General features: G+C 39.0%; 1 protein-coding gene across 9 annotated transcripts in view; it reads right to left on the minus strand.

Annotated features, from left to right (window-relative positions):
• Window positions 1-27,720, minus strand: part of gphnb (gephyrin b) — a 367,471-nt gene that overhangs the window by 54,446 nt on the left and 285,305 nt on the right. For 5 of the 9 annotated variants that reach the window (XM_061987066.2, XM_061987070.2, XM_061987064.2 and 2 more), the window contains 3 exons: window positions 12,340-12,396; window positions 9,497-9,539; window positions 3,595-3,732 (listed from right to left, as the gene is read on the minus strand). In XM_061987066.2, the coding sequence (XP_061843050.1) occupies window positions 3,595-3,732; window positions 9,497-9,539; window positions 12,340-12,396 (238 nt within the window). The remainder of the gene's footprint in view (window positions 1-3,594; window positions 3,733-9,496; window positions 9,540-12,339; window positions 12,397-27,720) is intronic. The other 4 variants (XM_061987072.2, XM_061987071.2, XM_061987069.2 and 1 more) reach the window with 1 other exon arrangement.

The raw sequence follows: 27,720 nt of genomic DNA on the forward strand, positions 1-27,720 counted from the left end.
TGTCCAAACAACAATTAAAATTCAAAATTACACCCATTTAAATTCATTACAGTGCATGATGGGAAAATGTAAAACACTCTCTCCCCACTTATCCATGTTTGGCGCATTTTAGCTACTTGATATTTATGATTGATTACAAAACTTTAAGAAGGTCGTCACGTAAGTAAAAAAGATAGGAGTCGAACTTTCACATACTCCTAACATCCAATTATATTAATTATATATCCATTATATTAATATAATATACGCACGCACCCACCCACACACACACACACACACACACACACACACACACACACACACACACACACACACACACACACACACACACACACACACACACACACACACACACACACACACACACATTTACTTTACATACAGTCGCCTTTCAAATTTTGTATTGAGGATGGTTGATTGAAACCATTGTACAGTTTCCCCACTTCTTCCACTTTTTAAAAATGCTTTGGACTGTTTTTAATCTTATTTGTTGAGTACCACCTCAAAAAAAAACTACCACCACATTGACCAATATTAAAATACACTAGCGTAGTGGGCCCAAGTATTCATTAAAAACAAGGCAGAGGTTTTATTTAATAAGTATATTTCCTATTTTTGGTCACTGTAACATTACACACAGTTTGAACAGTAACAATGTGTTTGAATGTAGGAAAATAGAACACTGTATATTGATCAAATGATTATTTTGCGTATCACTAGATGGAGCCCAAATACCACTAGTGGTACATGTACAGTTTGAGAATCACTGCCTTAGATGAATGCCAACAATTTGAATAGGGTTATGTATTGACAAGGACTTCATGATATGCATCACGATACTTGAGTCACAATACGATATATTGCAATATTCTATATAGTTCACTGATACATTTTAAATAAAGCTTAAAAAATACTAGTTGAATATATGTAAACTAAATGACAATTTAATTCAAGTTATTTATTTCCAATTATTGCAATTTATACAGAAAGTACATAAAGCTTCCTGCCACTAAAATATAAAAATAAACTGAGGCTAAAAAATTGTATGATTAAATATTATTTTTAGCTAATCACATAATAACACTGACATGCAACATGTAGTCACATTCATTCTACTAAAAGCAGTTTTTTTATGCACTCTCTGAATCAATTGGCAAGTGTGCAAGTGTACCTATTGTTGTGACCAGGTGAATACATACAATGTTTATGAAGTTTATTTTCGACCTTGTGGAGAAAAAAAATAATGGTGACAACTTTAAGATACATATTTAAACTGTGTACATTTTCAAAAGATAAATTCTGAATTTTTTTAGAGAGGGTGTGGCATGGTTTCCTTTGCAGTCTGGGAACGCCTCCAGAAACAAACATCTCGCAGACAGACTAAAAAAAAACGGGTTGTAATAGCGACTGTGAAGCTAAATTTACACCAAAACATATATCCAATACGTATTATCTAGACCAGGAGTTCTTCACCTATTTCACCTCGGGGCCCAACTTTTCCAGAGGGGCCTGGGCCCCACTCAATCAGTAACACTAAATTAGTAATTTTACTTTTGATTTTAATCAGATTCAATATTTATACCTAACCCAGTTTAACAGGATACACCTTATGTATGAAAGCTTGTGTTAATCACAATGATTATTATCAAGGCTTAGGTCAGGCTGATTACGAAAATTTAAACTAATCAAGTATACTGCAAAAGAAGGGAATCATACAAACTGTTGAAAAATAAATGTACATACAAATACACAGTGCTCAAATGAATCAATTTATACTAAATTAATAATAAAAAATAATATACATATGTTTTGTTAACTAAAATTTGAGTGCAAATGAAAATACAGCTTCCCCACTTTAGTCATAATTTTTGCGCTTAAAAAACGTATCTATGACTTCAGCTCCAGACTTCTTCTGTTTGTTTGAGATTGTCATTACTGCCACAAGTGGTGGAAAGGTGTATTACAACTGAGCCATACGGACATAGCTGATGAACACATTTTTTGGCAGCCCTCTAGAGGGTGCTCGCATTAAGAAACACTCAGCTCGACCAGTGTTTCTTAACCATAGGGTTAACCATAACCCATTGTTGAGCCGCGAGCACCCTCTAGAGAGCTGCAAAAAAAATACCTGTTTCTCAGCTGTGGTCCGTATGGGTCGCAGCGATACACAGTTGTAATACACATTTCCACCATTTATGGCAGTAATGACAATATCAAACAAACAGAAGAAGTCTGGAGCTAGCTAAAGTCATGGAGAAGCGCAAAAATTATGACTAAAGTGGTGAAGCTGTATTTTTATTTGAACTTGAATTTTATGGAAAGTTTAGTTAAGAAACATCCATCCATCCATCCATTTTCTACCGCTTGTCCGGTGCTGGAGCCTATCTCTGCTGCATTCGGGCGGAAGGCGGGGTATACCCTGGACAAGTCGCCACCTCATCGCAGGGCCAACACAGATAGACAGACAACATTCACACTCACATTCACACACTAGGGCCGATTTAGTGTGGCCAATCAACCTATCCCCAGGTGCATGTCTTTGGAGGTGGGAGGAAGCCGGAGTACCCGGAGGGAACCCACACAGTCACGGGGAGAACATGCAAACTCCACACAGAAAGATCCCGAGCCCGGGATTGAACTCATATTTATTGTTATTTATTATCAATTTAGTTTATTTCAGCACTAAATAGTTGTATGTATATTTATTTTTGATTAGTTATTAATCCCTTTTTATGCAGTATATTTGATTCGTACTTGCTTTTTCTAATCAGCCCGATCTAAGTCTAAGGTTTCAATCAATGTTTATTTATATAGCCCTAAATCACAAGTGTCTCAAAGGGCTGCACAAGCCACAACGACATCCTCGGTACAGAGCCCACATAAGGGCAAGGAAAAACTCACCCCAGTGGTACGTCGACGTTTACTGTATGTGTTAATTAAATAATAATATTTGTGATTACCACATGGTTTCATATAAATTGACAAGGTTGTTAACCTGCAAGTTGTTCAATAAAATTATTGAATACAAATAAATTCAAGAGTAAGTTTACTAATTCAGTGTTCATATTTGAGTGGGACCCGGGACCCTCTGTCGTGGAAAAGTTGGGCCCCGAGGTCAAGGAGGTTAAGAACCCCTGTTCTAGACCACACGGAAGTGTTTTAAAGGCAGATTAAAATCCTTGTACGTCAACTATAAGACATTAACAATGTATATTGTTTCGCAATATAGTTTTATGTTGAAATTTTTCCCACCTCTAAACTTGAACCAATTGGTTTACTCACTGCATTACTTAACAATCCAGTTTTTTTATGTTTGCTTGCGAGTTGTAAAGCCCTTTAGAGCAAGTGTGAGTGTGTGTGTGTGTGTGTGTGTGTGTTGTACAAAAAGCTGCTATAGCAAGTTTCCCATAGTGTTCACCAGTTGCCATTTGAAGTTAGCGTTAGCATGTTGCTACATCAGCAAACATTCAAGCCTATTCAGGAGCACGCGGCAGACAAGGACATTGCAAATGACAGGGCGGTGAGAACACTATGTTCACTTTCGTCTGCTGGAAGGTTGCAGTATTTCAAAATAAAAGCCTCCACGGTGCTCACCTCTGTAGTTGATGATCTCAGTGCCCAGGACGGCGGTCATCTCCAGCACAGTGATGAAGGCCTTGTCCATGGAGGTGAGGGGGAAGGGTGACATGCGATGTCTCCGGGCTACCTTGGTGATGTCTACAGCACTGTGACCTGAGGAAGAGCGGGACATCACATATTTTACCTCTCATGACTTTTTCCACGTTTTTTTTTTTTTTAAAGAAAACTACAATGTAGATAACGCAGTACAGTTCAATATATAATGCAATTTGAAAAAGCTCAAGCTGGATTGAATCTCAGCCTGAACACGAACCACTCAAGATGTTTTTTACCCTTTAGGTCCATGAGTCACTTGAGGAAAAAACTACCTGATATAAATTCAGATTTGCGTCACCAACTTTGGCAACCAAGATCAACCTCCACATAGACATTGTTGTATTATTCATCATTATATTTGTACAGTCTACTTGTAATTACACTGTTTCTCTAAAAGTGTTTACCTTCCTATTTTATATACTGTATATAATCCAAGCCAGCGGTGTCCCAACCACAGCCCGCGGGCCAAATGCGGCCCACCAGAAACTTCAATTTGGCCCGCGAGACGAGGGCACAAGTTCAATTTCAATAAGCAACGTGGCCGTGTGGGGTGTATTCATGTTAAAATTAAATACCCAGGGGTCTGACACATGGACAAAGTAAAAAAACTTAGGTAAGTGACCATGATGTGCACATTGTTAACATAACAAGCACAACATTTACCTATATGACCCAATCCAAACAACATTTCCTAGTCATGGGGCAGAATTTTTTTTTTTTTACCATCACAAAAAGTCAACACACATGGTCACACATAACACAACCTGCTCAGTGAAATTTGTGGATATTATTAAAAAAAAAACGGCCAATTCGTAATTACACCCATTGCAATTTGAACCCTGCGGTTTATAAAACGGTGCGGCTAATTTAGGGATTTTTCTTCGCTGACGGCCATAATGTTTCAACAAGTGGTTTTCAACACCCAACAGAGACACTGAAAAGGTGTGGTATTGTTTGTGCTCTGGCGCCATCTTTTGGACGAGTTTGCTCACGGCTCACTTTTGTCCTTTGAACCAGAAGTATATCACGTTTCGTCTACTACTTGTCCATAGCGTTTCTGCTCGAAAGGATTTTTCATCACTCCCAGCAACGTTTGTAAAACAATTCTTACTTACTAAACTGTCCTGAGTGTTTTCATGCATATTTGTATGTGCTATCGTAATGTAATCAAGCTAGCGTTGTTAGCATTAGCTAATATGCCAACACGTTTACGAGTGTCTGGGTCAGTATTATTAACTTATAATGGCATTATTTTTGCATTGTTTCAGTTTCACAAATTCCTCAGTAAATTCACCAAAACGTCACCGTGGAGTTATTGAGTATGTTTAGCATATTGGAGAGCTAGCTTCCGCAGCTAGTGGGTCCATGACTTCTGTTTTGTTTGATTAGCCGTTTTACTGCCGTGTTAAAGGCACCGTTTGGAAACAATTAAGGTATGTAAATAAACATTTACAGAAAGTTTTGTACCGGTATATATCTGCGTCTTATGGCCTGGTGTGGCTAATATATGTAAAAATATTTATTTCTTCTAAAATTTGGTGGGTGTGGCTTAAATACCGGTGCGCTCTAGAACCCTGAAAGTACGGCAGTATAATTTTTTTTTAAACGGGTGACGAAACCCCTTGTGGTTACATGTATATGGCCTAAAAACATATTTTTTAAAAATGTATTACATGTAGTTAATGGAATATACACTATATTGCCAAAAGTATTTGGCCACCCACCCAAATGATCAGAATCAGGTGTCCTAATCACTTGGCCCGGCCACAGGTGTATAAAATCAAGCACTTAGACATGGAGACTGTTTCTACAAACATTTGTGAAAGAGTGGGCCGCTCTCAGGAGCTCAGTGATTTCCAGCGTGGAACTGTCATAGGATGCCACCTGTGCAACAAATCCAGTGGTGAAATTTCCTCGCTCCTAAATATTCCAAAGTCAACTGTCAGCTTTACTATAAGAAAATGGAAGAGTTTGGGAACAACAGCAACTCAGCCACGAAGTGGTAGGCCACGTAAACTGACAGAGAGGGGTCAGCGGACGCTGAAGCACATAGTGCAAAGACTTTCTGCACAGTCAGTTGCTACAGAGCTCCAAACTTGATGTGACCTTCCAATTAGCCCACGTACAGTACGCAGAGACCTTCATGGAATGGGTTTCTGTGGCCGAGCAGCTGCATCTAAGCCATGTATCACCAATTCCAATGCAAAGCGTCGGATGCAGTGGTGTAAAGCACGTCGCTACTGGACTCTAGAGCAGTGGAGACGCTTTTTCTGGAGTGATGAATCACGCTTTTCCATCTGGCAATCTGCCAGGAGAACGGTACATTTTGGACTGCATTGTGCCGAGTGTCAAATATGGTGGAAGAGGAATTATGGTGTGTGGTTGTTTTTCAGGAGTTGGGCTTGGCCCCTGAGTTCCAGTGAAATTAATTTTGAATGCTCCAGGATACCAAAACATTTTGGACAATTTTATGCTCCCAACCTTGTGGGAACAGTTCGGAGCGGGCCTCTTCCTCTTCCAACATGACTGTGCACCATTGCACAAAGCAGGGTCCATAAAGACATGAATGACAGAGTCTGGTGTGGATGAACTTGACTGGCCTGCACAGAGTCCTGACCTGAACCTGATAGAACACCTTTGGGATGAATTAGAATGGAGGCCTTCTCGACCAACACCAGTGTGTGACCTCACTAATGCGCTTTTGGAAGAATGGTCGAAAATTCCTATAACCACACTCCGCAACCTTGTGGACAGCCTTCCCAGAAGAGTTGAAGCTGTAATAGCTGCCAAAGGTGGACCGACATCTTATTGAACCCTATGGGTTAGGAATGGGATGGCACTTAAAGTTCATATGTGAGTCAAGGCAGGTGGCCAAATACTTTTGGCAATATAGTGTATATATTTTCAATAAATTTTTGAAAATGATGAATAAATTTCGAATAGGGATGAAATAAATAAAAGTGAATCGATTTCTTTGTGCACTCCGAGTAGACATGAACCAGAAGTAGGTCAATTGGGTCGTTTCATCAATAAAGAGTTGATATATTGTTACATATTAAGTGGACAAAGTTGCCATTGGTTGGATTTGTGCGATCGCGATGTCCCACATTCCTGGAGAGACTGTTACATAGTGAATATCGGTCAAGTAAAACCGAATTCACGATGAATAATGTTCAGGAAAGCAAAAGTGGGGAAGGGCAAACCAACACTGCCGCCAAGGTGCACGTCAAGGAGACTGGGAAAGGTTAATGCTGGTTGCATTAGAGTGCTTTTAAGGATTCCAGCCCCATGGTGTGGCCTACTGCCCTTTGAAGTGCACACTTCAGCATCTGTTCTTTTCCGAGGCTGACATTCAACCCTTTTTGACAAAATCTAATGTTGTTGAGTAATTTGTGCGTAAATCGCAGTGTATGATGGCGGCGCTTGATAGCAGCCATGTTGCTCTAAGAATAGCCCTCTAATGATAGCAAAGGTAAAACAAGAAGAAAGAAGGTGTAACTAATATGTAATCTGGCTCTCTATAGTTCTCCCTCCCTCTCGCTCGCTCTTGTTGCCTCACAGCGACGAATCGGCGCAACGCTTTGATTTCCCTTGACCCAATTTCTTGCCTTTAAACACACACTTGCACACATTCCGCTGCTCGACATGAGGCTTAACAACTTCCTGGCAAAACATCACATAGGCAGAGACAGTCGCGCGTAACGCGGCCTAACAAACGCACAAACGGTGCATTAATTGTCACATCACCAGCACAAATAAGGGCTGTTCAAAGAGTACACGCCGTGGCAAGGAGCAACATATTCATACAGGCAATTTGGGCTTCGTCTCACCAGCAACTTTTTGTTTTAAAGCAGGCTTTTGGGTGAGGACATATTCTGTTCATTCTACTATTTTTAGGTAAACTGTAGAACAGAGGTGTCCAAAGTGCAGATCATTTTTAACGGCACATTGTAAAAATACTATTACATAAAAAATACATGAAAAATTGAATAAAAGAGCAAACAGGTGAAATGTAACAGGAACAAGTTGCAATGTTGACTCTAAAAATACAAAGCTGTCATGCAGGTTGTTTTTTTCTTTAAAAGTTAAAGTTAAAGTTAAGTTAAAGTAAAAATGATTGTCACACACATACTAGGTGTGGTGAAATGTGTCCTCTGCATTTGACCCATCCCCTTGTTCACCCCCTGGGAGGGGAGCAGTGAGCAGCAGCGGTGGCTGCGCTCGGGTATCATTTTTGGTGATTTAACCCCCAATTCCAACCCTTGATGCTGAGTGCCAAGCAGGGAGGTAATGGGTCCCATTTTTATAGTCTTTGGTATGACTCGGCCGGGGTTTGAACTCACGACCTACCGATCTCAGGGAGGACACTCTAATCACAAGGCCACTGAGACTGTCATTGCCCCAAAAATAATGAATCAAAATCAATGTTGTTATGAATTATTGACCTTTTGAGAACTCCCAATTGCTTCACATCAAATATTACACTTAATAATAATTGCATATTGCACGTGTTTGCAATAAAAAAAACAAGTGTTCTATAATAAAGTCAACATAAAAATAACAAAGAAAAAAAACAATGTATGATTTATTCTTAACATATTTATGAGTGGGACCCTTTTGGATCACTGAGAATTTTACTGGGATTTAAAAAAAAACTTGTCACCCGAAAAACAAAAAAAAATTAATCGAAATCAATGTTATGAATTATTGGCCTATTTAAGGTAAAGTATTGTATATTTTGTGTTGTTGCCACAAAAAACAGGGTTTTCTTGAACAAAATTAAACATATCGACGGATAGATATGAAGTTAATCTAGAGATTTAAGCATTGGAAAAAAAACAAAACTTATTTTTAATATTTGTATGAGTGGGGCCCATTTGGATCACTGAGAATTTCACTGGGATTTTTTTTTTTTAAACTGTCACGGCTCAAAAAATAATAATAAATCAAAATTAATGTTATGAATTATTAACCTATTTAAGGTAAAGTATTGTATATTTTGTGTTGCCACAAAAAAACAGGTGTTTTTAAAAAAACAAAATTAAACATATCGACAAATAGATATGAAGTTAATTTAGAGATTTAAGCATTGGAAAAAAAATACTTATTTTAAAAAAATGTTATGAGTGGGGCCCTTTTGGATCACTGAGAATTGTACTGGAATGTTTTGTTTTTTTAAAACTGTCACCGCTCAAAAAAATAATAATGAATCAAAATTAATGTTATGAATTATTGACCTATTTAAGGTAAAGTATTGTATATTTTGTGTTGTTGCCACAAAAACAGGGTATTCTTGAACAAAATTAAACACATCGACAGATAGATTTATGCATTGACATTTTTTTTATGTTATTTTATTTTATTTTTAACATTTTTATGACCGAGACCATTACAGGTCCAAATTTGAGGGGAGCCCTGAAGATTAAAAACACCTCAGAGTCATACAACTTGGTACCTGACACATGCCAACTGTCAGCATGCTAACACTACCATGCTAACTTTTTAAGCAAATTTTACATGAGTATGCTTCATAGTCCAATTATTTGGTACTTGAGGCGTTCTAACTGTTAGCATGCGAGCGATAGCATTTAAGTTTGGCTTGCATATTTCAGCATGCAGTTTTTTTGTGTTTTTATTCTGTCTCTAGAATGTGTCGTGGGCCGAAAAAAAAACAAGCTGCACCCCTGATCTATTGCATTGGTCATTTCCTCCGTTATTTTGATGAATGCCATCCAGAGTATCTGCAATCGTTTTTTTTATGAATATATCATATCTGCTGTTAAACATTTTTTAGAAATAGTAAAAAAACCTGAGCACTCACTTGATCTTAGGATATTTTCTTTGCTGCTGCATCTTGACTGCACCTAGAGGATGGGGAGAGAGACATAGAGGATGCAAGGAGAGAAAGGAGAGAGAGAGCAGTGGAAATTGGAGATAAACAGTGGTGCTATCTTTGACACGCGAGTGATGACAAAGTGTCACGTCACGACACACTGCGCTTTGTCCTGCTGTTTGGAGACGGCTGCATCTCCGTGGCGATCGCCAGCCGACTGCAGCTTACACTGGGCACTACTACGTCGTCGTTAACATCGCCGATGAATACGTGACACGATCATCGCGTTGCACTAAGACGACTATGAGGACAAAGGCAGCAACATACAGAGTGACGTTTAACGTAGGACATTCCAAATGTAGTCACGGTGCCAACATCAAGATGTTGTGGAAATGTAGGGTCCAGTTTCAAATGTTGCACTCGGCTGCAAAGAGAGGTTGGGAGGAGAGCAGGGGAGCTTGTTGCCTTTTTGTTTTGATTGTTATATATACATATATATAAATATATACTGTATATATATATATATATATATATATATATATACACACATATAAATATATATATACACATATAAATATTTATATATATATACACACATATAAATATATATATATACACATATAAATATATACATACACACATATATATATATATATATACATATATATACACATATAAATATATATATATATATATGTATATACAGTCGTGATCAAAAGTTTACATACACTTGTAAAGAACATAATGTCATGGCTGTCTCGAGTTTACAATATTTTCTACAACTCTTATTTTTTTGTGATAGAGTGATTGGAGCACATACTTGTTGGTCACAAAAAACATTCATGAAGTTTGGTTCTTTTATGAATTTATTATGGGTCTACTGAAAATGTGACCAAATCTGCTGGGTCAAAAGTATACATACAGCAATGTTAATATTTGGTTACATGTCCCTTGGCAAGTTTCACTGCAATAAGGCGCTTTTGGTAGCCATCCACAAGCTTCTGGTTGAATTTTTGACCACTCCTCTTTACAAAATTGGTGCAGTTCAGCTAAATGTGTTGATATTCTGACATTTCTGACATTCCGATGATATAACATACATCCATAAACGTGGATGCATATGCAAAAGTGCAATAAATGTATCTGTACAGTAATCTATTTATTTATATCTGCACCTTATTGCTCTTTTATCCTGCACTACCATGAGCTAATGCAACAAAATTTCGTTCTTATCTGTACTGTAAAGTTCAAATTTGAATGACAATAACAAAGAAGTCTAAGTCGAAGTTCAGCTCAATTTTTGCTTCGTCTGACCACAGAACTTTTCTCCAGAAGGTCGACTTATCATTGTCCATGTGATGTCAGATGAAACTAAAATGTAGCTGTTTGGCCACAATACCCAGTAATATGTTTGGAGGAGAGAAGGTGAGGCCTTTAATTCCAGGAACACCAAACCTACCATCAAGCATGGTGGTGGTAGTATTATGCTCTGGGCCTGTTTTGCTGCCAATGGAACTGGTGCCTTACAGAGAGTAAATGGGACAATGAAAAAGGAGGATTACCTCCAAATTCTTCAGGACAACCTAAAATCATCAGCCCGGAGGTTGGGTCTTGACTTAAACATGTGGACAATGCTGAAGAAACAAGTCCATGTCAGAAAACCAACAAATTTAGCTGAACTGCACCAATTTTGTCAAGAGGAGTGGTCAAAAATTCAACCAGAAGCTTGTGGATGGCTACCAAAAGCGCCTTATTGCAGTGAAACTTGCCAAGGGACATGTAACCAAATATTAACATTGCTGTATGTATACTTTTGACCCAGCAGGTTTGGTCACATTTTCAGTAGACCCATAATAAATTCATAAAAGAACCAAACTTCATGAATGTTTTTTGGGACCAACAAGTATGTGCTCCAATCACTCTATCACAAAAAAATAAGAGTAGTAGAAATGATTGGAAACTAAAGGCAGCCATGACATTATGTTCTTTACAAGTGTATGTAAACTTTTGACCGCGAGGGTCATAAGGGTACGTGCGTATAGTCAATGTTCAGGTTGCACATGGGTTTGGGATCATTTAAACTTGATCTTCTGCAAAATCAACACTGCCAAGCAAAAATTAATCTATATTATTGTGGGTAATCTGAGGTTTAACTGTCATTTCCCCCTCTTAACACCGAACAAACGGACTATGGCCGTCTCACACAATTCCAAAAGGAGTCCCGTGAACCGTGTGAGTTATGCTTATGAAGTCTTTGTTCAACTAAAACAAGTCTTTATCTCTCCTCCCCTCCCTCGCCGCCAGCAAACAGCCAAGGTGAGTGGGCGGGAGGATGGGTGGGATGAGAGGGGCGTGAGTGCACGGACAGACGGGGGACATATAAGACGAGTCAGGGGGGGACAGCAAGTTGAAGAATGAGCATGGAGTGGCTCCACAGCCCGCAGAGTTAAAGAAAAGAACAGAAATAGAAAGCACAGACTTGACTAAACTACAGAGCCCAGACATTGCGGCACAAAAAGAAACAATAAAGACCACGAGAGCGGCCTGATGGCATCTACTTGACACACATCCAACACAACCAGACGTTGCTAGTGAAAGCAGACTCATGTCGACCGCGGGGACAGACGGACAAAGCCAACGACGGACAGACAGACTCTTGCATGGAGATAAATCACAGAATGGGAACGAGGAGAAGAAGAAGGGCTTGGTGCGGGACCACAGAGGGGGGAGGAAGAGAGAGGGAGAGAGGGGCACAGAGCGTTTGTTTTGCGCGCTCCTCAGAGGAGGGTGAGGCAAAGGGCAGCGGGGTGGGTGGGGGGCGGGATAGTTACTCGAGAGCTGAAGGTCCTCCTGCGATCATCTTTAAGCCCCTCCAACCTACACTGGAGCTAGTGGAGATAAAGCATCGAATCACAGGCATCAGTGCATCTGTCCTGGCAACCACAACACTACACACACACACACACACACACACACACACACACACACACACACACACACACACACACACACACACACACACACACACACACACACACACACACACACACACACACACACACACACACACACACACACACACACACACACACACACGTTCAGGACAACCCTAGCAGGACAACAGAGAGAAGCCACAAAGATGGAGCAGGAAAGGGAAGGAAGGAGGAATGCATGTCGGCGGTGCTTAGCCTGGTGGGAATGTTGCCATTCTTGTTGGAGAGCAGCAAGTCGTGTAAAAAGTACTGACACGTTAAACTGTCAAAATACCGTAAAATGAGCTTCATCCGGAAATTTCGCCCGCGAGCTGAATATCTCCCGACTTTTGGCGAGTAGCACAGTTCCAGTTATAGAATGGTGAATTGTATTCTACGACATTCCATTTGTGAGCATGAGAAGGTCATCATTTTGGCAAATTTGAAGAAAGAGAAGATTTTTGCCACATGTTGACAAGTAGGAGTGTGACGATGCACCAGCGTTTAACAGTTTTTAATTTGGTTTTATCAAATGAAATGAAACATTGGTAACACTTTAGTATGGGGAACACATATTCACCATTAATTAGTTGCTTATTAACATGCAAATTAGTAACATATGAGTCATCAAGTACTTATTTATGCCTTATACTGCATGGCCTTATTATACAACCAGTAAGCCATTAACTAAGAGTCTTCCCTCAATTACCTCAGAATTATTGCTTATTAGTAGAGATGTCCGATAATGGCCATTCCGATATTGTCCAACTCTTAATTACCGATTCCGATATCAACCGATACCGATATATACAGTCGTGGAATTAACACATTATTATGCCTAATTTTGTTGTGACGCCCCGCTGGATGCATTAAACAATGTAACAAGGTTTTCCAAAATAAATCAACTCAAGTTATGGAAAAAATGCCAACATGGCACTGCCATATTTATTATTGAAGTCACAAAGTGCAATATTATTTTTTTTAACATGCCTCAAAACAGCAGCTTGGAATTTGGGACATGCTCTCCCTGAGAGAGCATGAGGAGGTTAAGGTGGGCAGGGTTGAGGGGGGGGCTAGCAGGGGGTGTATATTGTAGCGTCTTGGAAGAGTTAGTGCTGCAAGGGGTTCTGGGTATTTGTTCTGTTGTGTTTATGTTGTGTTACGGTGCGGATGTTCTCCCAAAATGTGTTTGTCATTCTTGTTTGGTGTGGGTTCACAGTGTGGCGCATATTTGTAACAGTGTTAAAGTTGTTTATACGGCCACCCTCAGTGTGACCTGTATGGCTGTTTACCAAGTATGGCTTGCATTCACTTGTGTGTGTGAAAAGACGTAGATATTATGTGACTGGGCCGGCACGCAAAGGCAGTGCCTTTAAGGTTTATTGGCGCTCTGTACTTCTCCCTACGTCCCTGTACACAGCGGCATTTTAAAAAGTCATACATTTTACTTTTTGAAACCGATAATTTTTAAACCGATACCGATAATTTCCGACATAACATTTTAAAGCATTTATCGGCCGATAATATCGGACATCTCTACTTATTAGTAACCCTAACCCTTATATGTTCCCATAGTGTCCAAATAACTCTAAATTAAGTCTTTGTTACTTTAATAAGCAACTAATTAATGGTGAATATTTTCCCCATACTAAAGTGTTACCGAAACATTTTAGTCAGCTAAAATGACAGTAAGTTTAGTGGACTAAAATATAAAAGATAGGGTCTCTTTACAGCACCTTTATTTAGACTACCTGCAAAGCACTATAACACAAAAGTAGCACCATCTAATGGTCATTTTTTGCTCCACAGTATTTTTTATACCACACCTCTGGCAGAGCATGTACAGTAGGGAGAGTTTTCATATGGCCCCATTCCTGGGTGAATCTCGCGTGAGAGGAAGAGGGGGGTTAATCGTGTTGCAATGCAGTCTGCTGAAAATGATGAAAAGCGTACGTCTACATAGAGATTGACGCCGTGGCCAAAGTTGGAATCGCTACAAAACCTATTTTAAGATATTCAATGTTGTCTGTCTATCTGTGTTGGCCCTGCGATGAGGTGGCGACTTGTCCAGGGTGTACCCCGCCTTCTGCCCGAATGCAGCTGAGAAAGGCTCCAGCACCCCCCGCGACCCCGAAAGGGACAAGCGGTAGAAAATGGATGGATGGAACACTCTCCTGCCTTCTGGCGGCTAAAGTGTCATGATCCGTGTTCCGGATCATGTTTTTGTGTTTTCTGTTAGTTTTGGACTCTTTTTGTTATTGCTTGTGCACTTGTGAGTTTGTTTCGTCACCATGGTTACTTGATTTTCACCTGCCTTGCACGCGCACCTGTTGCTCATCAGAGACGCTATTTAAGCCCACCTTTGTTCATCACTCGTTCTGCTTTCTTTGTTTTTGCATCACGCGACTGCCACGTAAGTTCGTTCTTGTTTCCTAGACTCAGCTAAGTTCCATAGTCTGTGCTAAGTGTTAGCCTTAGCTTCCAGTGCGTTCGGCACCTCTTCCTGTCGGTTTGTTTTCTGTTTTGTACCAGTTTTGTGTTATTTTTCTATTAAATCATGTCGTCACCTGTAAGTCCTGTCCGGATTCGTCCTTTGCTTCCTGGGAGAACAAAACCCCGCATCACCATGCGCACCACACGTGACATAAAGTGGATAGTGCACGCCCCAAATTTGTCACGTTTCATGTGACAGGTAAACCGCGACAAACGGGGCCATATGAATCCCCTTCCTACTGTATTTGTGTTGTGAAGCGGAGTTACGATACATGCCTGGATTATTATTTGTTCGTGAGCGTGGGACAACCGGGAGCAGCTAATACTCATACGTGACATTATTTATATTCTATTGTAATATTTTTCTATTTTGTTTCCATTTATACCCCCATTATTTACTTTTTACTTTTTAAATTCGATCTCAATTCTGTACACTGCTGCTGGAATTTTAATTTTCCTGAGGGAACTCTCCTGAAGGAATCAATAAAGTACTATCTATCTATCTATCTATCTATCTATCTATGGGGCGCAGGACGATTATGGCTAAAATAATAATCATGATGATTTTGATTGATATTGTAATCACCATTAATCATACGATTATTCATTGATTTGAAAACACGAGTACCACAAAAAGTCAACTATAAATAGTAAAAAAAAAACTGATATAAATTAATAACAATAAATTTAAATAACAATATCCATCCATCCATCCATTTTCTACTGCCTGGTCCTCTACAATAGCAATTCAATTTTTTTTTTTATTCCGTTTTTTACCGCCTTAGAATGTATGCTTTTTGTGTCAAATAAAATTGTATAAAATGTTTGTTAATTAAATGCAAAAATGCTCACATTTATTGCTGCTATACATCTTTGGACAATACTGACCAGAGTTTTAGGGAAAAGCATAATAATTGTGTAAATGTAAGAGCTCTAAGAACATTATGCTTGTGCAAGGTCCTTTTTTGAAACCTTTATTTTGTTAGCGTGCCGTGCTACTATTGTGAAAGGAGGAAGTGTGCTGGGCTGTTCTCAGCTTTGACGAGTAAAGAGGCGACTTGGGGCTCTAAAAACAGAGAGAGAGAGAGAGAGAGAGAGAGAGAGAGAGCGCCTCTTAAGTTGCGACTGCTGTTTGTACATTGTTGTTACATCCACGATGTCGTGCACAACCACACAAGCATATGAGATGTGTTGTGGGCGTATGGATTGTTCTTACTAGCTTCAGCTTCGTGGTTTAGTTGCTGTTTCAATTGGCCGGTGATAAATGACCGGGACCGGACACATTATTTTCACAAATGTTCCTTCTCCTCACAATTACATCATTTCACTTACATTTATGTCAATTTCCCTGATAGTTATTTATTTATTTACAGACAGACATAGTTTTGTATTTCATTATTGTTTTCTTTTGTTAATATCAGAGTCCGTTCTGCAAAAAGGTCATCCCTAGAAGCACACAGCTTATGGACAGGGACCCACAGTTAAAATATACATCATCATATAATATACAAAATACAGCACAATACATTTCAGAATCTACCCACCAAATACCTGTTTACAATTTCATTTATAAATAAAAAAGGAATCTTTAAATCCACCAAATCAGTCTCAATATCCTATTATTATAATTTGATTAAAAGGTTGCATCTTGAAGATCTGCGATAATCTCATCATACATACAGAGGTCAAGACCAAAATTATGCGACTAATGTGAATTCCTCAACCATAAGGGGTGTGCTAAATATACTAAGCATAACGTTGCAGTAAATTTAGCTTAAAACTGTGTTTTTCAACCTTTTTTGAGCCAAGGCACATTTTCTGCGATGAAAAAATCTGGAGGCACACCACCAGCAGAAATCACTAAAAAACGAAACTCAGTTGACAGTAAAAAGTTGTTGTCGCAATTGTTGGATATGACTTTAAACCATAACCAAGCATGCATTACTATAGCCTTTGTCTCAAAGTAGGTGTACTGTCACCACCTGTCACATCACGCCGTATGAGTTTTTTGCTGTTTTCCTGTGTAGTGTTTTAGTTCTTGACTTGTGCTCCTATTTTGGTGGCTTTTCCTCTTTTTTTGGTATTTTCCTGTAGCAGTTTCATGTCTTCCTTTGAGCGATATTTTCCGCATCTACTTTGTTTTAGCAGTCAAGAATATTTCAGTTGTTTTTATCCTTCTTTGTGGGGACATTGTTGATTGTCATGTCATGTTCGGATGTACATTGTGGACGCCGTCTCTGCTCCACAGTAAGTCTTTGCTGTCGTCCAGCATTCTGTTTTTGTTTACTTTGTAGCCAGTTCAGTTTTAGTTTCGTTCTGCATAGCCTTCTCTAAGCTTCAATGCCTTTTCTTAGTGGCTCTCACCTTTTGTTTATTTTTGGTTTAAGCATTAGACACCTTTTTACCTGTACACTGCCTCCCGCTGTTTCCGACATCTACAAAGCAATTAACGGCTGCCACCTACTGAGATGGAAGAGTATTACACAGTGACTCTGCTGAGCTTTAGACAGCACCGACACTCAACAACAACACATAATTTGCAGACTATAATTACTGGTTTGCAAAAAATATTTTTAACCCAAATAGGTGAATTTAGATAATCTCCCACGGCACACCAGACTGTATCTCACGGCACACTAGTGTGCCACACAGTGGTTGAAAAACACTGGCTTAAAACACTTTTTAAAAATGTTTAAAGAATTTGATTATTCTGTGTTTAACAGGGGATTCCGTTTTATTGGCCAATGTGACTCAGTCCTTGGTTACGGGACCGCGGAAATCATATGCCTTACTTCTTTTACAGAGTTTAGTGATTATAGATTAGGAAAACCAGCGCTGTGTCAAATAACAAAGTAACAACTACGGTGACATCCCAAACTTCTAGTAGTCTTTTTTCACTCATTCGCTCCTCATCTGTTTCGCTGCTACAAGCTTTGTAATTTGCATGGACGTTGCGCGGCCCGTCAATATTTTTTTCCCCCGATTATCATATTTTCATGATCGTGAGAAGTCAAAATCGAAATCGAAATCAAAATGTCACCAGCGTGGAGGCACCTTAGGCGACGTGACCCAAAGATGCAGCAGACGACAGGCAGATGGTAAGTAAAAAGAATGTGTTTCATATAAACAGAAAAAACACTCATAAAGGGAGTGGAGAAAAGAACAAAAGAAGGCAAGTGCCGCTAAAAAGGGGCACAGGACACAGAACTTATTTTGGAAAACAATAAACACTCGAAACAGGAGTCGGTAAACTTAGCAATGATCCAACGCCGTCATTTAACAAGACTACTGGAATGGAACTTAAACAATGGCAAAAACAACACAAGAGTGCGACAGTTAATAAATGTCCGCCTCAAATAAATAAATAGAAAACGCTGCATCTACTTCCTCTTTTTGCTGCGCGTGTGACATAAGCGTGTTGGACCACATTAAAAGTCGTCATGCCTTTAGATTTAAATAAACGGTTCCTTGAGGCAGAGAAAATTACTTGTTGTGTAATTCGGTAGAAATAACTTTAACTTACAGTTGTGTAGATGTCACGATGATGCGCCGTAAAAATTAAATGTGTCTTCTTCACTTTCTGCCAGGTGTACGCATACACTATATTGCCAAAAGTATTTGGCCACCCATCCAAATGATCAGAATCATGTGTCCTAATCACTTGGCCTTGCCACATGGATGACAGAGTCTGGTGTGGATGAACTTGACTGGTCTGCACAGAGTCCTGACCTGAACCCGATAGAACACCTTTGGGATGAATTAGAATGGAGACTGAGAGCCAGGCCTTCTCGACCAACATCAGTGTGTGGTCAAAAATTCCTATAAAGACACTCCGCAACCTTGTGGACAGCCTTCCCAGAAGAGTTGAAGCTGTAATAGCTGCAAAAGGTGGACCGACATCATATTGAACCCTATGGGTTAGGAATGGGATGGCACTTCAAGTTCATATGTGAGTCAAGGCAGGTGGCCAAATACTTTTGGCAATATAGTGTATTACGATGTGGATATACAACTTCCTGATTTCACAAGGAAAAGCATCTGATTGGCTTTCCTTCGCAAATAACTCCCGGCCCCTCTCTCATATGTATGCTGTCAAAGAGTTGTGATTGGATATATTCCAAACTTGTCCCACCCATCACAGAACAACATTAAATATGATTGGAGTTTATTTTTATTTGTTGACTAAAATGCCAGGTAATTTTGTCACGGTCTTAGTCAAAGCGCATTTTGTTTTGAATAGTTATCTTACTTTCGTCAAGGTTGTTGAAAGTAACTAACGGGAATTATTAGCCAACAAAATTAACACTGTGATACACTCGTCTCACCAGACAAGATTTTAACCTTAATTTAAAGGAGGGACGTCACATATTGTGGCCAAATGGGGACAATTCCAAGGGCCCGTGCCTGGCAGGTGTTGGGGGTGGATCATGAGGCCTAGAAATCCTGACAGCTCCCTTAGGAACATTCACTATATTGCCAAAAGTATTTGGCCACCTGCCTTGATTCACATATGAACTTGAAGTGCCATCCCATTCCTAAACCATAGTGTTCAATATGATGTCGGTCCACCTTTTGCAGCTATTACAGCTTCAACTCTTCTGGGAAGGCTGTCCACAAGGTTGCGGAGTGTGTTTATAGGAATTTTCGACCATTCTTCCAAAAGCGCATTGGTGAGGTCACACACTGATGTTGGTGGAGAAGGCCTGGCTCTCAGTCTCCGTTCTAATTCATCCCAAAGGTGTTCTAAAGGGTTCAGGTCAGGACTCTGTGCAGGCCAGTCAAGTTCATCCACACCAGACTTTGTCATCCATGTCTTTATGGACCTTGCTTTGTGCACTGGTGCACAGTCATGTTGGAAGAGGAAGGGGCCCGCTCCAAACTGTTCCCACAAGGTTGGGAGCATGGAATTGTCCAAAATGTTTTGGTATCCTGGAGCATTCAAAGTTCCTTTCACTGGATGCTATGTGAGTCAAGGCAGGAGGCCAAATACTTTTGGCAATATAGTGTATGATGAATTTAATATTTTCTGACTTCTAAATGTTGGTACAATTGTATTTGTTATTTAACCTTTTTTTAACCAGGAAAATATCATTGCCATGAAAAAACCTCTTTTTCAAAGGAGTCCTGGCCAAGAGGCAGCAAAAGATAAAAACACATGTCATCCACAATAAGAAAAACTGTTCCAATTTAAAAACCTCATCTCAAGTGCTTTCAATCACGACTTTGTGCAACTTGTAAAAGGAGCAGAGTAAAACAACAAATGACAAAAGAAATTGACTCAAAAAACGTTCCAACTTAAGTAAAGTAAGGTTTCATTTTTTTTTAAATGTGCTAGCTTGATGCAAACATACAATGGCTTAGCAATTGACATGCTACTGATTAGCATTAGCCATTTTACATGGCGATTTCAACACCTCCAAATGTGTTAATGTAAACTAAAACTGAGATGCATGGTACAATCAAACAGCTAGTAGTACAATACTTACAGTATTACCGTATTTTTCGGACTATAAGACGCAGTTTTTTCATAGTTTGGCCGGGGGTGCGACTTATACTCAGGAGCGACTTATGTGTGGAATTATTAACACATTAGCGTAAAATATCAAATAATATTATTTAGCTCATTCACGTAAGAGACTAGACGTATAAGATTTCATGGGATTTAGCAATTAGGAGTGACAGATTGTTTGGTAAACGTATAGCATGTTCTATATGTTATAGTTATTTGAATGACTCTTACCATAATATGTTACGTTAACATACCAGGCACGTTCTCAGTTGGTTATTTATGCCTCATATAACGTACACTTATTCAGCCTGTTGTTCACTATTCTTTATTTATTTTAAATTGCCTTTCAAATGTCTATTCTTGGTGTTGGGTTTTATCAAATACATTTCCCCAAAAAATGCGACTTATACTCCAGTGCGATTTATATATGTTTTTTTCCTTCTTTATTATGCATTTTCGGCCAGTGCGATTTATACTCCGGAGCGATTTATAATCCAAAAAATACGGTAACACCTTTTAGGGCGCAACAGGAAACAAAACAACACATCACCTATACACTACTGCCATCTAACTTGCAACTGTAATTGTGACTTAATGTCATACTTACAAATGAGACTCACAAATGTGATAATAATACAAGATAACTGGACAGCAGTTATCATAATCAGATTATTTTTAAATGTTGCAATAAAAGATGACATTTTATTATTAAAAAAAACAATAGATATTTATTAACGCACACAAAAATACTAAACATTGGTACCAGTGAGTATGAATTGGGTACCGTATCGGTTTAAATGTGAATAGTAGCCATCCCTACTTTTGGAGAGGATGGGGCGTGGTTTCATTTGCAATCTGGAAACGCCTGAAGAGTCGAACACTCAAAAAAGTGGTTATAAAAGTGACTGTGGAGCAAAATGTATGCAAGATGTACACCAGAGCATATCTAATATCTCCACCACAGGGACATGTTTTAAATGTAGATTAAAACTGTTCTTAAGAAAACTATTATACTATTACCAAGTACGGTATATCATTGGACAAGGAAACATGTTTTATTTGGATGTGGTCAAAACAATGCAAGTGCACTTTGAAGTTGTTATAACTTTGCATACATGATATGAACTTTTAAGTGTTAACTTATTTCCACAGCGTGTTGGCTGTGGAGCTCAAATGAAGGAGCGCGGCACCGCTTCATCCACACCATACATTTTCTCTCAAACAGTGATCTCAAACTGGGGTATTATATTTAATACAAACATTTTTTTGGTCTCAAAGTGATTTCGGCAAAAAATAAATAGTTGTTTTGTTTATTTCCTTGTCTCGTTTTTGTCCCCTAATTTCTTAACGGATTTTACCCGTTCCAAAGTCTAAATGTTCATTCAGTACATGGTAGGTGCTAGTATGCAAACTGTTAGCATTTTAAACTTTTTACTTATGTAAAAATATAAATATGTACTAGACATGGTGTAGAAACATTATAGAATTGCCTCACCACTTTTGATATTTCCTCGTATCCGGTCACTGTAGTAACATGCTAAAGTTAGCATGAGAACGCTTTATCCTAGCATTTTAGCTAAATGTGTCTGTTTAAACCAAAAAAATCATGGATTTTGATACTTGGCACCACTTTAGAAGTATGCACACTTTTACTATGTCATCATGCTAACTTTAGCATGCTAACATTTTATACTCGCATTTTTGCTAATTTCATTTGTATAAACCTAAAAATCATAGTTTTTGAGACTTGGTACCATCTTAGAAGTATGTTAACGTTTCTTTTGTTTTCATGCTAACATTAGCATGCTAACGCTTAATACCAGCAATTTAGCTAATTTTGTCAGTTTAAACCTAAAAATCATGGATTTTGATACTTGGCACCATTTTAGAACTATGCTAACTTCTTCTATACTAGCATGTTAACATTTTATGCTAGCATTTTTGCTCATTTAATTCGTATAAACCTAAAAATCATGGGTTTTGATATTTGGTGACATCTTAGAAGTATGCAAACTTTTCCCACGTCATCATGCTAAGGTTAGCATGCTTACATGTTTGCTAATTTCATTCGTATAAACCTAAAAATCATGTTTTTTAATACTTGGCACCATCTTAGAAGTATGTTAACTTTTCTTATGTAGTTATGCTAACATTGGCATTTTAACTGTTAATGCTAGTATTTTTACTAATGTTATTAATTAAACCTAAAAATAATGGTATTTAATACTTGTCACCATCTTAGAGAGTATGTTAACTTTTCTTATGTTATCATGCTAACATTGGCATACTAACTTTTTATGCTAGCAATCTTGCTAATATTATTCATTATAACACGTATTAGGATATTTGGTGCCATCTTAGCAGTACGCACACTTTTCCTGAGTCATCATGCTAACTTTAGCATACCAACATGTTTGCTAATTTCATTCATATAATTCTAAAAATCATGGTTTTTGACACTGGAACCATCTTAGTAGTATGTTAACGTTTCTTATGTTATGCTAACTTGAGCATAGCATTGTATCTAACTTTGTCAGTTTAAACATAAAAATCATGGCTTTTGATACTTGGCACCCTCTAAGAACTATGCTAACTTTTTCTATATTAGCATGCTAACATTTTTGCTCATTTTATTTGTTAAACCTAAAAATCACAGGTTTTGATATTTGGCGCCATCTCATAAGTAGGCAAATTTTTCCCATGTCATCATGCTAACTATAGCATGTTAACATTTTGCCGGCATTTTTACTAACTTCAATCAAATAAACCTAAAAATCATGGTTTTTGATACTTGGGGTCATTTTAGAAGTATGTTAACTTTTTTTGATGTTATTGTGCTAATACTAGCAAACTGAAGTTTTATGCTAGCATTTTAGCAAATTTTGATAATTCAATGTAAGATTCAAAGAATTTGAGACTTGTCTCCATCTTGCTGGTATGCTAACTGTTCCCGTTAAAAAACTAATTGTTTATGCTCATACACGCATGTAATAAAACCTACCGATTTATTAGATAAACACTAATATTTTAGTGAGGGCTTTTCATGCCTCCAAATGACATGTTTGTGGGGTTTTGAGCCACAGGAGCACCAACCGCAAAGAATGAGGAGATGGGGTTTGGACAGTGAGGATGCAGGGGAACGAAAAACAACCAAAGCGACACACAGATAGCATTTACAAACATTGGGAAGCACAAATGGAAACGGCGTAGAGCTGTCGACATTAACACACACAATTGCGTCCCAACAGTGACACCATTAAGCAAAAACACTTCAATTGGAAAACAAGACTCACTATAAGATCTAACAAAATCCCCCACACAAGTTTCTCAACTTCATACGATTGTCTATCATAAAGTCAGCCCTGCAGCCGGAGGTGATGCGGTCACCACGAACTACGACACAGCAAGAAACCTCACTGGCGCGGTGGCGCTAAAAATGACACCATGGTCCATGGAGAAGGCCATCAGTGAGTCATGGTAAGACAGCTTGCAGATGGACAATGAACACGGTGGTCAAATATGATGATGTCGTGGTATGAGTGCAGAAGCAGGATGAAGGACGGGAAGAAGGCCGCAGGTCACTCTTGAAAACGCTAGTTAATTCTAATCTACCTCTGATTTCTGGTGTAGACATCAATAAAGTGACATAAGAGAGTGCAACACACGCATCATGCACATGAAATAGGAATTAAAACCGTTGGAAGCATTTTATTTACAGCAGGGGTATTCAACTAAGTTGTGTTGGGGGCGTCTTCTAGAGCAGTGGTTCTCAAATGGGGGTACGCGCACCCCTGGGGGTACTTGAAGGTATGCCAAGGGGTACGTGATATTTTTTTTTTTAAATATTCTAAAAATAGCAACAATTCAAAAATCCTTTATAAATATAAATAAAAACCTATCTTTTTTTCCAAATAGTTCAAGAAAGACCACTACAAATGAGCAATATTTTGCACTGTTATACAATTTAATAAATCAGAAACTGATGACATAGTGCTGTATTTTACTTTTGTATCTCTTTTTTTCAACAAAAAAATGCTTTGCTCTGATTAGGGGGTACTTGAATTAAAAAAAATGTTCACAGGGGGTACATCACTGAAAAAAGATTGAGAACCACTGCTCTAGAGAAGTGTATTTCAGCCTTTTTTGAGCCAAGGCACATTTTTAAACAAAAAAATACGGAGGCACGCCACCAGCAGAAAAGGTTAAAAAATTAAACTCCACCAGGTTGCCATGCCTTATTTTGAGTTTGTTGTTGTTTTCCAGTGTGTAGTCCTTTAGTTCCTGTCTTGCGCTGTTATTTTGGTGGCCCTTCCTGTTTTGTTGGTGTTTCCCTGTCGCAGCTTCATGCCTTCCTTTGAGTGCTATTCCCCGCACCTGCTTTGTTGTTGCAATTAAGACTGTTTCAGTTGTGCGGACGCTATCCTTCTTTGTGGGGATATTGTTGAGTGTCATACATAATGTCATGTACGGATGTACTTTGTGGACGTCGTGTCAGTCTTGCTGTCGTCCAGCATTCTGTTTTTGTTTACTTTGCAGACAGTTCAGTTTTAGTTTGGTTTTGCATAGCCATCCCTATGCTTCAGTGCCGTTTCCTAGCGGGACTTGTCTTTTGTTAATTTTTGGTTTAAGCGTTACATACCTTTTTACCTGCACACTGCCTCCCGCTGTGCTCTGCATATTGGGATCACAACAAACCATCCTTGTCTCACCCGACACGTTCCGACTTTTAAAAAGCAATGAACTACCAGCTGCCACCTACTGATATTAAAGAGTATTACATGGTTACTCTGCCGAGCTCTACACAGCACAGACACTCAACAACGGCACATTATTTGCAGATTATAATTATTCATTTGCAAAAATTTTTTGGACCAGTTAGGTGAATTTACATAATTTCCCACGGCATACCAGACAATATCTCACGGCACACTAGTATGCTGGGGCACAATGGTTGAAAAACACTGCTCCCTAGTAAACATTGCATTTTAGTCTTTTTTTGTCAGAGTTACAGAAGCGTTCTGCGGTTTTTTAAGGACCGTCTGCAAAAAAAAAGCTAGTCAAGGATAATCTCTATGACAGCACTCTAGTGTTTTTAAGAATCTGCTGCAAAAATGTCAAAATGTTCTTTGAACTGAACCCGCGGGGCCACCAGTTGAATAGCACGAATGAAGAAAAAGAAAGGACCTAATATTGAACCTTGAAGAACACCACTAGTATAACTAAAGAAGTTGAACAAATGACTGCATCTGAAGTAAACCAGCGATAGCAAGACCTTAGCTACATAAATCACACTACGGACAACATGTGGACTTAAAGGGGTGCCTTGAGGAACGCCTCAGTTATGTAAATCACAAAGGACCCCAGTTTTCTGCTTGCTAGCAAGGTATTCATGTCAATGCAGGGGTCTGCCAATGTGTTCACACTGGTCCAAGTTTCTCTATACCACCGGCTGTCAATTATTTTCTGTCGCACCCTAACTTGACTCTCGCCAGATCCTTGTAGTTCGCTGAGCTCCACACAAGGATCTGGGACTTCTCAATAGGAGATGTATTTCAGAAGGCGGGGCCTTGTTAAAAAAAATCATTGTATGTGATTGGAAAAACCACTTGTCCGTTATCTTGAATGACGTGCTACTTCAACCACTCACATCGGAATCAACCCGTGACGCTGATGAGAGCGACGCTGGAAAATCCAAAACAGAACAGCCGACATATTGGATAACGACTAAGGGTGTAACAGTACGTGTATTTGTATTGAACTGTTTCGGTACGGGGGTGTCGGTTCGGTTCGGAGGTGTACCGAACGAGTTTCCACACGGACATATTAAGTAGCGTAACGCACGTTGTGTAAACAATGCACACCGACGCACAACACACGGCATGCTAGCAGCTAACGGGCTACGATAGACTGACCATACGTCCTATTTTCACCGGACATGTCCTCTTTTGCGGAGCTGTCAGGGCGGAGTTTCTTAAATGCCTCAAATGTCCGGCATTTTGAGTTAGGGTTGCGTGTATTTTCAATGTACGTTCAGGGTTAAGAAGGGGTTAAAAATAAAACAAATTGTGCGCGCAGCAGCATTGGTGAGGGAGGGGCAGAGAGAGAGAGAGTGAGAGAGTTATGATAAACGTGCATGCGTCGCCAGGCTCTGCTTATTATCCATAGATTTATCAGATTTAATTTTTTATTATCTATAGCAGGGGTGTCAAAAGTGTGCCCCGGAGGCCATATGCGGCCCACAGCTAATGTTTTAAAGGACCACGGCACATTCTGAAAATACTATTAAAATAGACAAAACATAAGTGAAATAAAAAAGCTTAAAGGTGAAATGTAATTTAGAAAAAGTTGCAATGTTGACTAATAATGAAACTGTCATTGCTCAAAACATAATATTGAATCAAAATCAATGTTATTATGAATTATTTACCTATCCAAGGTTCCGATTACTTCACATGAAATATTCCAGTAAGAAAAATATTTTTGGTGGAAGATTTTGCAAATTTGGTAAATAAATAACCCAAAAATGTATATTTTGTTGTTTTCTCACTGTACCGAAAATGAACCGAACCGTGACCTCTAAACCGAGGTATAATTTTTGTGTACTGTTACACCCCTAATAATGACAGAGCGAAAAGTTAGAGAACTTTTACTGAAACAACGCAGCAATGTCAGTAGACGATCGATGTCGTTTGTGCAAAGAAAATAAGCGAATAAAAGGCTTCATTGGGAACAGCAAAAAAATATTTCACGAGGTCACCAACAAAAAAAGCATAGACGAACGTCTAACAGAACTTGGTTTGAAATTGTTGAACGTTCGGGAGAGACCGTGTCGAATATGCTTACGGTGCTTTCGCTTGATAGGGAAACTCGAAGAGCCTCTGTCCACTTTTAAAAGATGGCAACAAATTGAAGAGGAACCGAGTTCTGAACAGTCTTCTCCTTCGGCGACAGCGACATCAGAGAGTGCAAAGGTGTCTGTCGCACATAAACGGGACAGGGTGAAATCGAAATTGTGTCCCCATCCCCTGTCACCTACTGCTCCTCCAGCTCCTAAACTACTGAATTAATATTCGATAGACTCGACAAAACAGTTGCAATAGCAGAATCAATGTCAGCACACGACTCCTCGCTGCGTGCCGCCATTGTTGTTTGAATCAAACAGTCGCTTCGGCGCTATGTCACATCTATGAAATCCCGCCCGGCGATCCTGATTGGTTCATTATTTTTTTGCTATCTTG

The sequence above is a fragment of the Nerophis lumbriciformis genome, linkage group LG26, assembly GCF_033978685.3.
Source record: "Nerophis lumbriciformis linkage group LG26, RoL_Nlum_v2.1, whole genome shotgun sequence".
Lineage (NCBI taxonomy): Eukaryota > Metazoa > Chordata > Actinopteri > Syngnathiformes > Syngnathidae > Nerophis > Nerophis lumbriciformis.